Genomic DNA, 13,107 nt, shown 5'->3' on the forward strand with positions numbered 1-13,107 from the left:
GTAAATGAGGAGAATGGCATTTGGGGCACTCAAAATAGCCTTTCATACATGTCCCTGAGGACATGTAACACACAGAAGGTGTGGAAAAATCGCCTTTTAGATGAGGCATAAAATCAAAGCTCTAACCACTTGTGACAACTAAAGTTCCCATAATACTTTCGCCAAGAATACATCAATGATCTCAGTGTTCTGGCCAACTTCTAATATGGATAACAACACTGTCCTTGACTAACATGCCCCTCCCACTTTTAGTTTAACATAGATACAGTTCTTCAGTTCAAACCTGTTTTTCAGGCTTGCTCTGTGCTGGTAAACAGCTGCCATTTTCTAGCCCAGAGCCATTTGCATTTCACAGGTGGAAGAGTGATGCCTATTTGTCCATTTATTGACAGTCCTTGTAAAACAATTTGGGATCCGTACCAATGAAAGACACGATATAAAAGCTGGCTGTTAAATATCAGCAAATCCCTGGCAGTGATAGCTGGAGATGGAAGGGACACTGTTGCTTTTCTTGTGAGAGCGCAATTTTGGCCAGTTGCATGCAATAAACCATGGGCCTTTTCATGTGGGTTACCGAAGACTTGTCAGTATTGTTTTAGACAAATAGAGAAGGTTTTCTTGGTGTTTGCAGTATTACCTACAGGACCCTGTAATTACTGTAGGGGGGAATGCCCTTGTTAGTGCAAATATTGCAGGTTTTGTAAAAGTATTTAGATATCTGAGGGCTTGTCTGCTCGGGGAAACTCAGGAAAGTTAAGGCAAATCAACTAAAAGGTGTGAAGTCACCTTCAAGGTGGAGGGGAAGCCTGATTCAAGGCAGATTAAGTTACTGTAAATTAGGGCCACTTTACTTCTTAATGAGGGCATCCACACACAATGTGCACTGACTTCACACCTCTAGTTGATTTACATTCACTTTCCTGAGTGTCCCTGTGTAGACATGGCCTAAGGTAACTGGACGTAACCACTGCTTGAGGCTGTTAAGATTGCATCCCTATCCTTGAAGCTGTTGAGCACCCATAGTTCCTATTGAAGAACGTGGGAACGGAGGGTGCTCAGCAGCTGAGAGGATCAGGCCCTTAGTGAGGAGGCATGGGCAATAGCAGCTTCGAAGTGTGCCAGTGGAACTCAGTCTGACATCCTCAGTGTGGCTGACCTACCTGGTGAGGCGGTATGCCTAGCCCAGTGTCTGACTGACATCTGACCCTGGGCACGGGTGAGCTGGTTGATGCCCATCTCAGATGAGACTGAGGTGTAATGCTGGTAGATCAGGGGAAAGCAACCAGAAAATGTGGCTGAGATTATAACTTTGATCCAGCAAGTCATTGGAGCCCTTGCCTGTGTTTCTGATTAAGAGAGGAGGACCCCTTATTCATCTCCTTTCTCGGTATTTTTTTTTGGAAGGGAGAGTTTGTGTTGTTTGTGGTGAGTATTATTTTCTTTTTGTCTGTGTTTGTTTTGCATGGGAAGCTCAACTGGTATTTATTGAGTGATTTTGGGGTGGGTGGCACATTTTTATTTTTGCTTTGTGTGCATTTCAAGCACCTCTGGGCAGATCCTCAGCTAGTGTAAATGGCCATAGCTCTGCTGAAGTCAATGGAGACAGTAAACCAGAGCTGAGGATCTGTCCTTTAAGGTATGTAAAACACCTGCAGCTGCCCGTGTCAGTTGACTTGAGCTCACAAGGCTTGGGCTGCAGGGTTATAAAAGTGTAGTGTAGATCAGTGGTTCTCTGCCAGGGGTACACATACTCCTGGGGGTATACAGAGGTCTTCCAGGGGCTATTCAACTAATCTAGATGAATGTTTCTCAACCTGGGGGTTGTAATCCTCAGTGGGGGTCGCAGGATGGGTTTAGGGGGGTCACAAGTGCAGGGTTGGGGGGGCAAGCAGGGCAATTGCCTGAGGCCCCACACCACAGTGGGTCCTGTGAAGCTAAGTTACATGCTCCAGGAGCTCCAGGAGGTGGGGCTCAGGCTTCAGCCTCACCGCCGAGGCTCTGGCTTAAGACAAAGACTCACAAGTGGGAAAACAGGCTCAAGTATCACACTGAAATGTAAGTACAATATTTATATTCCAATTGATTTATTTTATAATTATATGGTAAAAATGAGAAAGGAAGTAATTTGTCAGTAATAGTGTGTTGGGACACTTTCGTATTTTTATATTTGATTTTGTAAGCAAGTAGTTTTTAAGTGAAGTGAAACTTGGGGTACTCAAGACAAATCAGACTCCTGAAAGGGGTACTGTAGTCTGGAAAGGTTGAGAACCACTGGTGTAGATGTTTGGGCTTGGGCTGGAGTCCAGGCTCTAGGATTCTCCCACCTTGTAGAGTCCCAGAGCTGGAGCTCCAGCCCGAGCTTTAACATCTATACTGAAATTCTGTAGTCTCACCGCCCAAGCCAGCTGACATGGGCCAGCCGTGGGTGTTTTCTTGCAGTGTAGACATACCCTTAGAGTCATTCAGTAGCCACTTCTGAGAGCCCTGAGAGCTCAGGTATTTGCAGGAGGAGGTATATTGGCAGATATAAGAATATTGTCCTCAAAAGCTAAGGTGTAGTGGCGGTAGAATTTGATGGGTTGTCTTTATCATTTGGGCAACTCAATAAGCATGTGCACTGTATTAAATTTTGTGTAAACTCTATTGGTTTTAATATGCATAAATCACCTACAGTTCCAGATAGGCACTAGACATTTCTAAATAAATAAATATGAAATCCAAAGAAAGAAACAAAATAAATTAACCACTCTAGTATGCACTACAAATAGGGAATAGTTTTCGCAGTGAAAACTCATGTGGTCAGCATCTAGTTTTCAGCTACCCTTTTAGTTGTTATAACTTACGTATGTGCGCTTTAGTAATAATGTGTATCAAGATTTGTTTATTTGGGATCAACATGTTTCTGGATTTCATTGTATCCAGCTGTTTTTTCTTTCATTAAACTTGTGCCCAAGTTGGTTTTGTACCATGTGCTGAGTAGGGCATGGGGGAATAGGCCATTAGTCAAACTTCAAGTAACAAAAGATGAAAGATTATGCAGATTCTCTTAGGCCAGATCGGCGGGTAGTGATCGATCTATCGGGGATCGATTTATCGCGTCTAGTGTAGACACGATAAATTGATCCCCGATCGCTCTGCCGTCGACTCCGGAACTCCACCATGGCAAAAGGCGGAAGCGGAATTGACGGGGGAGCTGCCGCCGCCATCGATCCCGCGCTGCGAGGACGCGAAGTAAGTGATTCTAAGTCGATCTAAGAACGTCAACTTCAGCTACGCTATTCTCGTCGCTGAAGTTGCGTATCTTAGATCCATACCCCCCCTTATGTAGACCAGGCCTTAGCCTCAAAAGTAATTCTAAAAAGTTGCCTTTATTTTTAGCTAACACTTCAGTGTTGTGACATTCAAAGCAGAACATAAGAAAACTGCCAACAGATTTTAAAGAATCCATTAATACTTGTAGTCAGGAGGCATCCGTTTAAAAATTCTACATTATTCAGAGTGAAAAACTAATTAATTAGAATGCCCTGAGGACACAGAATCTGCTTAACTATGTTAGTGGAAAAGTTAATTAATCATTGCAGAATGAGATCTGCAGCAGGACATACATATGAGTGCTAGAAAATGGTTCCATGAACCACAGCTTATTTTTATCCTTTCCTTTTAAGAATATTTCCCTGACAGTATTTTACTGTTTACAGCTCATTATTTCTGTGACATTTTATCATATGCCTTCAGTCTTTCATCAGCAAAATGTAGCACCAGTGCTGAGCAATGGAGAAAGGAAGGATAATGATAACCAAAAAGGAAGAGACATATGAATCAATCCTTTGATTCACATGTTTTCTGTTTATCACTAAAAGAAAAGGAGTACTTGTGGCACCTTAGAGACTAGCCAATTTATTTGAGCATAAGCTTTCATGAGCTACAGCTCACTTCATCGGATGCATACTGTGGAAACTGCAGAAGACATTATATACACAGAGACCATGAAACAATACCTCCTCCCACCCCACTCTCCTGCTGGTAATAGCTAAGCTATTATAATGTTATAATAGCTAAGCTATTATAAAGCTGTGTATATAATGTCTTCTGCAGTTTCCACAGTATGCATCCGATGAAGTGAGCTGTAGCTCACGAAAGCTTATGCTCAAATAAATTGGTTAGTCTCTAAGGTGCCACAAGTACTCCTTTTCTTTTTGCGAATACAGACTAACACGGCTGTTACTCTGAAACCTGTTTATCACTAAGGTTTCTTGGTCAGTCAGATGAATCTTCTAATAGAATAAAGGAAAGAAATGTGGGATCTTAAAGACCCAAACATTTTATACATGCTCCCATAATTCACAGCGTATGATATAAAAGTTATTTCATGAACAACACAGCAGTAATGACTATAGAGTTGTTCAAGGCTGGTGTTACTATTAGCAGGACCAACCACCCAACTGATTAAAGATTTTACCTCTCCTCTTTACTTTGCAGTGGGATATACATGAGGTGGGTATACTGCTTCATGTTAACTGAAGCTTGTTAATCATTTGCTTTAACCAAAGCATGTACATGTAACTCTCATGTACAGTGCAGAGAAGTATTGAAAGCCACCATGAAGTTAAACACATATATTTAAGGCTGTTTTTTTTATATTATAAAGAATTCTTGCTATGACTGGTTCGCAACCAGCTGTGGAGAAAAATTATGCTTCTTTACCCGGATGCTGAACTTAAATGGAGATATTTTAATGTTAATCATTAAACCTTTCTTGATAACCTGATTAGGATGTGCTTCATAGTTCAGTCAAGTCAGTGGTCAGTGACTTGACTGGTCTTTGGATCCAGCCCATGTTGCATAATGAAATACAATGGATCCTCTTTTGGGGAAATCCATTTTTTGTCACAACACAGCTTCAGCAAGGGCCTGATTTGCCCTGTCATTGAGCATTCTGTGCTCTCACAGAAGTCACTGGGAGTTCAGGACCTTTCAGGATTGGAACCTGTGTCCAGTGGTTTGCTATAAACAGAAAATGGTTAAATGTTTGATATACTAATTTTATACTTGAATACAAATGCACACACTCAGTCTAAAGGTTCTATAAAATATATGGCTGATCAATAAGCTAAACATCTTTTAAATCACAAAATTATTTCTCAAATCAATTATAGGTTGGTACAAATAGTGTTGTCTAGCAATAAAGACTTAGGGCCAGACATCACTCCATTAATTTTAATGGAGATAGGCCAGTTTGAAAAAGCTTGAATATTTAAAGCAAAAGAGCGGTGGGACCGAGTGTGTGCCCTCATTTTCTGGTGTTTGATATACACACAAGGCTTAACATATGCATTCAACCTTTTTGTTCGGTTTTAAGTTTGCTGTGCCGCTCTAGTACTTCAATGAAGACACTACCTATGCTGATGGGAAAGCATAGGTATTTCACCTCCCCAAGACGTAGTAGCTAGATCAATGAGAGATTTCTGTTATCCACTTAGTGCTGTCTACGCTGGGGGTTAGATCATTTTAAGTGTGTCACTCAGGGGTGTGGATTTTTCACACCCCTGAGCGATGTAGTTATACCAACCTAATTTCATAACGTAGAACAGGCCCCTGAGAGACTTCATGGAGAACTGGCAGAGTTATGATATCTGAGATGCTAGGTAGTCACACCTAATTAAGTGGTGTGATCACAGGGGGAGAGTGATTTTTTTTATTCCGACCGTTTATAACTTTTTCTCTTTTCTATGTTTTTGTTAATGCCTATTTTCTAACATACTCACATAAATAGTTGGGAGAAAAGATTAAAAACCTGCCTTTTTCATTGGGGCCAAGAGATCTCACAACACACATCTAAGACACTGAGTGAGCCCTCCAGCAAAGCCAAGGAACACCAGACTTTACATTCTTGATATTGCTAAGGAGAAAAAAAAATTTAATGAAAAGACACCATTTGGGCTGCCTTTATACATCACAAAGAAGGAGGGCAGAAGGCCCCCCACACACACTTTTTTTTTAACCTTTGCAGTCTCCCTTTAAGAGAACAGTAGCAAACTTCGCCCAGTGGGAAAAGCTTAAATAGCGGGTTAGCCTGAGTTGTAATTTGCTCACTGAAACAATGTGGGGCATTTCCGTCTCCCCATTCAATTCATGCAGCATCTGAGTTCATTATAAACAGATGTCCTTCTGCCTGAATATGGTGAATGTATACATCTAGTTTTACAGACCAGGCATGTTCTAGGAGCTGTACACACAGATAGGAAGTCGTGATAACCCGACCCAAAAGAATTTCCAGTCCAATCTGACAACTTAAAGTCAAAGGTTGGAGAACAGGCTACATCAAAGGAAGGTAATTGAAGGTGATCTTCTTATAGAAGAGTTAGGGGATTATATCATTTCAAATGCAGGTGTAAATAAGCATTAGAAATGTTATTGACAAAGAACCATGCCCCTTTTCACGTCACTTTTAATTCCTTGTATCCTTCAGTGTGTGAAATAACATTATTTCCCTCTCTGAGGATGATGGGGACGAGTCTTTCTCTGTACAAGCTGCTTTTCTCTCCATGCAATTTAATGATGTGGAAAAGTAATATTGCCAGGTTCGGTGTCAGTGTTTCAGCATAATGAAAAGCTGTTCTGCTTCACCTCCTTCACTCCTGGCTGGCTTTCGCTAGCTTTCACTCTCTGATAAATGTGATCTAATTGCAATGCTTATCTTTGAACTGCTCTTTAAATGACCCCTCGTTAGGGCTATTTAATACTAATGTGTCTTCCTGGGTCATGTAAACTTTTTTTTTAAAACTAGAATCCTAATGAGTATAAGAACAGCACAGCTGTATGATAAAGCTTTCATTAAAGGATTCCTTAATAGAACCTACTGCCATTCCTTGATTGCATAATCAACAGCTAATGAAATTGTCTTGGTAACAAGAGCTATAGTGTATTACAGACTCTCTTGAGACTAAGTGGAAAGACAATTGTACCATCCTGAGAAGACTATTGATTGTTCACAGTTTGAATTTGATTGCCCTTAAGGAGAACTAAACGAGATCATCTTGAGCTCTGCTAAACAGATTTTGTTTTCTTTCGATATTAGTGTTCTACTTTCATACAAGGGACCACAAATGCCCGGGAGCATAATCTTATTACAGATTTCCAAAGTTTGCCAGTTTGAAAGCACTTATCATTGTATGAGGAGAAAAGATAGCTACTTACTTGTGGCACCTTTAAGCTGCATCTTGTGTTTATGTTTGAATGAGTGCAAAGTTCTGATAGGCCCCCATTGCCTCTTGTAGGAGGGAATCCCAAAGGGAAGTTCGCCTTGGGACTGGTTCAGAATGAATGGAAGGTTTACGTGAAGAGACCACTAGATCGGGAAGAACAAGACATTTATTTTCTGAACATTACTGCTACCGATGGCCTCTTTGTAACGCAAGCTGCTGTGGAAGTGACGGTCATGGATGTTAATGATAATAGTCCTGTCTGTGATCAGGTTAGTCAGCAAATTTTACTTGTGTAATATTTTACTGGACATAAAGATTTCCTATAAGTTCATTATTATTTATCATTGCTTTCCAGTTTCATTTCTTAGCTGCATTTATGGTAAGTTCTTAGTTCAGTGGCCTGACATGTTCTGGGAGGCACTGGTGGGAGTAGATAGTTTCGCTAAAGCAGGTGGAAGAATAGTGTTTTAGAGAACATAGCAGTGGAGCTAGAGGAAGGGGGGGAGGAATAGCTCAGTGGTTTGAGCATTGGCCTGCTAAACCCAGGGTTGTGAGTTCAATCCTTGAGGGGGCCATTTAGGGATCGGGGGCAAAAGCTTGTGGATTGGTCCTGCTTTAAGCAGGGGGTTGGACTAGATGACCTCCTGAGGTCCCTTCCAACCCTGATATTCTATGATTCTATGAAACTGGGCCTTCTCCACACTGGTAGTTTTCTTATTGTGCAGTAAGGTTAGATTATTGTTGGTGCAGCTCCTCTAGTGGTAACAATGGTGAGAGGATTAGTATAGACCGGGCACAGGTAGCCTCTGGCATTTTAACCACCATGATATCTAGACCTACTCTGAGCACAGATGATACAGTGGTAAAATTACCTGTGTCCTGTCCTTGCGCTCCCACATTCACCGTCAAGGGTGCAGTTGTCCTGCTACAGTAGTGAAATGAGGGGAATGTTCAAGGAAAAGTCAGGGTAGGCAGTGTATAAGGTGTGGCTGCCTTTTTATTCCTAACACCTTTGCAGTCCTATTAATGCTTTTAATTTTTGTTGTTGTTGTGATACTTAAAAAACTTAAGAACTTATACTAATGAGTTAAGGTTCCTTAAGAAAAGTTGTTTCTTTTGTATAAAAATGTTGAAGATACTTGTAAGTGCATGCACCATAGAGAGTAACCATGCAAAATGATGTTTGTGCAAAGATAATATTAACTGCTGCTCTTGCATCCCCTGTGTTTTGTGCTTTTGTCCCTAGTTTGCATACACAGCATTATTTCCTGAAGACATTCCATCAAACAAAGTCATCCTTAAGATCAGCGCCAAGGATGCAGACATCGGATCCAATGGTGAAATTCGCTATTCGCTGTTCGGGCCTGGGAACAATAAATTTTTTTTAGATCCAGAAAGCGGTAAGGTGACAAAACTTTTGTCTCTGAATGACATTGCTAACCCCGGCCACCAGTTGGGGCCAGAGTTCTCGCCAATTACTGCTAATGCATTTTCCATTAAAGTGTCACATGTGGAAATCTGAACTTCTGCTGTCAGTTTATAATATTGCAGGCATTTATGTCCACTTTGAAGGTGACAGTTATAGGACAGTAGAGGAGAAGGAACCCCTTTGATAGCCACCTTGGATATTCCATCCATTGGGGAGGATTTAACCCTCCTGTTTCCCAGCAAGACCTTCAAACCAGTTGTGGGCATCAGAGGCCTTGAGCTGGAGCCCACTTGGTATAAAAGACAGGGAGCTGCTGGCAGAATGTTTACAAAAAGCCTTCAGCTTTGGCAATCATTTCTTCCACCCGTGTCTAAAATAGCCTGAATGTGTCAATCTTCAGAACATGTGGCAAGGACTATCTTTTCATCCAGGCTTTTGGGGAGGAAGGGCCATGGATATAGTATTTGTTAGCATGTTGGAGTGTTGTGGGGGTATTGCTGATTTGATACGTGGTTTAATAACTGGAGGCAACTGCATCTGGTGGTACTGTTTTGTTACCATAAATGACAGAGGTTGAAGCAGTGGGAGGTTTTTAGTATTTTAAAGGTGGGTTATTGTCCCCTATCAGAATAAAGTGTAATCCATTTAAATATAGGATCTGGCATATAAAAGACTAAATCAGTCCTGCTGGCTAGTGCCAGATGCTTTGCTGATACGTTAATGGTTGAAGACTATTTATTTGTTTTATAAGAAGCAGATAATATTGAAAACTTGTGGAATATGAACAATCTACCTTATTGTTGCTCTTAATGCCCATGGTCAGACCTGTGTCCTTTCATTGGTCTATAACGTGTGTGTATCTGAGAATGAGAGATCTGATCTAAACTGGAAGGCGCAGGCACCCACTGAGACGCTTGAGTTGTTTTTTGGCAAAGATCAGCATTATGGCCCTTTACATTTGATTATCTTTGCTGTCATCAGTAGATTTACAGTGCATTTATGTGTTTAGAAATCTAGAGAGCCATGGAGATTATGAGAGTAACCAAAAGGCAGACATGAAAAATACTGTTTATTATACTCTCAGCCATGGATGAAATTGTAGGGCTTTGAAGGTCATCCAGATTGGCTTATGCTACTGCATTTGTACTGGCAGTTAACTATGGTGGATAAACAGAAGTAAAAATGAAACTTTCAGGATTTTGTATGCTTTTCAGTGATGGATACTGTTGTTGTTTCTTTCCCTCCCCCCCTCTTTTTTTCTTTTAATTCCTGAAAAATATGTGATCTTTCTGGTACTTACAATATCTAAAAATGGATATTCTGTAATATTATAATGATGATCACTGCTTGTACCCAATTTTAGGTGAGTTGAAAACCTTGGCCCTTTTAGACAGAGAGAAAATCCCTGTGTACAACTTGATTGCCAGGGCAACAGATGGCGGTGGCAGGTTCTGCCAGTCAGAAATCCACCTTTTTCTGGAAGATGTCAATGATAATCCACCAATGTTTTCTACTGATCATTACACCGCATGTGTCTATGAGAATACAGCCACTAAAGCTTTGTTAACAAGAGTCCAGGCCACGGATCCTGATGTAGGTAAGTGAGCAATATTACTAAGAATAACTAGGAAAAATGCATGGGTTGGTGGAATTGCGACAGAGATGGCACCTTCCTCTTCCCTGTTTCTCTCCTTATTCACCTCTTTTGCTTTTTCTTCCTCTCCCCTTTGTTATCCCCTTTGCTGCTGCCCATTGTTGAATGTGGCATGGTGTCATAGATGTATAAGTATTGCAGTGGCCAGGGAAGTCTGTCATCACCATATTCTTATTGTAGAGATCACTGGTAGCAGTTATGATGAATTTAGGGTTAAGTTTAAACTTTTGTGCTATAAAGGTCTCAAGTTCTTTTGGAGCTGAAGTTCTCCATGCCTGTTTTTGTGTTATGCATGTAGTATAGTTATATGCCAGTAGAAATCTATTGCTGGGTAGAGAAATATAGGTCTTGATACATCACAGCTTTGTTATAATTTTAGTCTGTTATTGTTTACACTGGAGATACTCTGGTTATTTTCTTACTGATTTGTTTTTTTTTAATTTCAGTCTTTTGTTATGTGAAGAACTTAATCATGAAATCTAGGCACAATTTTTTTGTCTTGTAACACAAGTATTAATTTGTAAAAGCCTTTGCTCTTTTTCATCTAATTTGTTTCAGGTAAATAAATATAGAGTCTGACAGTTTTTTCTTTTCTCTGCTTTATTTTTGGGAGATGTTTTATGAAATCATGGCATGAGTGATGTTACCTACAAACCAGGATCTTCCACTGAATGGAAATACTTTTTGTTCATATTTTTCTGAATTATAATAGATGCTGGTAGTGTCCTCTATTGTTAAGGTTGCTAGTTTAAATTTGCTGCATTCAGTAAAGTTAAATAATAAGCTGCAAACATTTATTACTTTATCTATAAAGAATATATTATGCTCCTTGGTTGAACAATCACAATTACAGTTTATTCTACTGCCCAGTAGTGCAAAACAATTACTGTTAGTTAGCCAATACATGTGTTGCAAACCCAGTGTTTTTATTTTCCACTGCTGTTTTAATTGGCATTTTTCTCATGTGTATGAAGTGACATTTAAAACAAAAAAAGATAGCAAAGAATTTGAAATAAAAGTTGTAAATAAATGCTTATGCTAAATCAACTTTACATAAAGAGATGATGAACTATTTAAAAATAGAGGTAATTGCTACATTCATTCTCTTTCTGAGACTGCATATTTTTATAGAGGTGGATATGTGATGACAAATATGAAAGGGTATATAGACTTCGTATTTAGAGCTGTAAATCATAGAGGGATGTGTAAGATGCAGGGGTTAATCTGGTTTGAAACTGATTTTAATACAATTCAGTGTTTTATCAGTCAGCACTAAAAAAACATATTCCCATTGTTGTGGAAATGAATGAATTAGGATAGGATGTTTTTTTTATAACATACAGCAGTTAAATCTCTGTAGTGTACTGAAAGCCCCCACTCCCCTTGAAAACATTTGTGTAGCTTGTAATGAACCAAGGAACATATTTTCCACGGTGCATTTTACAGTCAGTGTTAGCATCTGCCGACTCCTCTGCTATTTCGGTCCTTGAGTTGTGGGTGGGTGAGTTGTGACTTAGAGAACATGCACCCTTTTCAGAAGAATGAAGAAAGGAATGCCAGCATGGGGAACACAGAGAGAAAACTTGAAAGACAAGCCATGTTGTGTGCTCCAGGAACTCGTCCCACTAAACATAATACAGCATATGGGGGAACTGGCATTATATAGAATGAATGTTTGGTCAGATATTCTTAGGATAATTAGGGAAATTTCCAGGCAGTAGGAAGGTTCAGTGCCACTGCTCAAGTTATTGAAGGTTTTTGCTGTGCAGTACCTGCAGCTCAACATATTATTTGAAACAGGGATGTGCCTTTGCTTTCTTCTTAAGGGTTTGATCATGAAATATGCTGAGCATTTCCTAAGAGACCTTTTGAAATCTATGAGAGGTGAGGGTGTCATGCTATCTGGAGTAGCTCACAACTGAGAGTGTCAATCTCCGTTCAGACTGTCTGCCCTGTTTTCTGACACCCCAAACTGGTGATTCTATAATTAGATTTCACCAAGCCAGTAACAACTGTGCACTGCTGGATTACTATATTAATCTTACCATGGAGCCAAAGACAGTCCCCTGAGGCTCTTTAGTGCATCTTGCCACCCAGACAAACTGGTCTAAATGATGAAAAGTTATTAAAACCAAAAATCACCTCACATTAGGACACTCCTGACCCCAAAGGGCCAGTCACTTACCCCAGGTCAAAGGATACTCTTGATCTCACACCAAAAACAATGCTGTAGCCAATATCTCTAGTAAACTAACTAGAGATTTATTAGCTAAGAAAAAGAAATTAAAGTTACTGAGAGGTTAATGTAGGTAAAATACATTATAGGTGAGTCAGAGTTTGTAAGTCCAAATGATTAGCAGAGGTGTAGTAATCTCCTGATTTTCCATAGGGGTCTCAGGGTTACCCAAAACAGCTTTGGGGATCTCTGTCTTGTATCTGGAACACCCCCTGAAAGTGTCCGAACAGCTCAGAGATACAGGATCACTCCCAAGGTACATTCTCTTAGCTGTTTTCCCCAGAAAGCAGTCTGGCATGTGTTCGCATCACAGCATGGTTCTGTAGATTTCCCTTTGTTGAACGCAAGAGCCCATGCTTTGAAGTTTGCATGCTTCTCATTTACAGTTCTAAGGCTTCAATCCTGGTGAACTTTACAGAGACATACATAATGCATTTAGTTAAGCCATCCAGCCAGTCTTTCATTAGTTTTCATGAACAACGTGATAGCCAGAAACAATCCTTCATTAGTTTTCATGCAGTTTTACACATTAAGTAAATTCTCATCTAAACGCTAATACATCCTTTGATCTAGGGTTAATTAA

The 13,107-nt window shown here is 40.1% G+C and overlaps 1 protein-coding gene across 11 annotated transcripts in view; it reads left to right on the forward strand.

The window, feature by feature from the left end:
- The window catches only part of FAT3 (FAT atypical cadherin 3), a 586,875-nt gene that overhangs the window by 475,607 nt on the left and 98,161 nt on the right, over positions 1–13,107 (forward strand). For all 11 annotated transcript variants that reach the window (XM_048842637.2, XM_075126639.1, XM_048842665.2 and 8 more), the window contains 3 exons: positions 7,278–7,474; positions 8,452–8,605; positions 9,998–10,231. In XM_048842637.2, the coding sequence (XP_048698594.2) occupies positions 7,278–7,474; positions 8,452–8,605; positions 9,998–10,231 (585 nt within the window). The remainder of the gene's footprint in view (positions 1–7,277; positions 7,475–8,451; positions 8,606–9,997; positions 10,232–13,107) is intronic.

The sequence above is a fragment of the Caretta caretta genome, chromosome 1 (assembly GCF_965140235.1).
Source record: "Caretta caretta isolate rCarCar2 chromosome 1, rCarCar1.hap1, whole genome shotgun sequence".
Classification (NCBI taxonomy): domain Eukaryota; kingdom Metazoa; phylum Chordata; order Testudines; family Cheloniidae; genus Caretta; species Caretta caretta.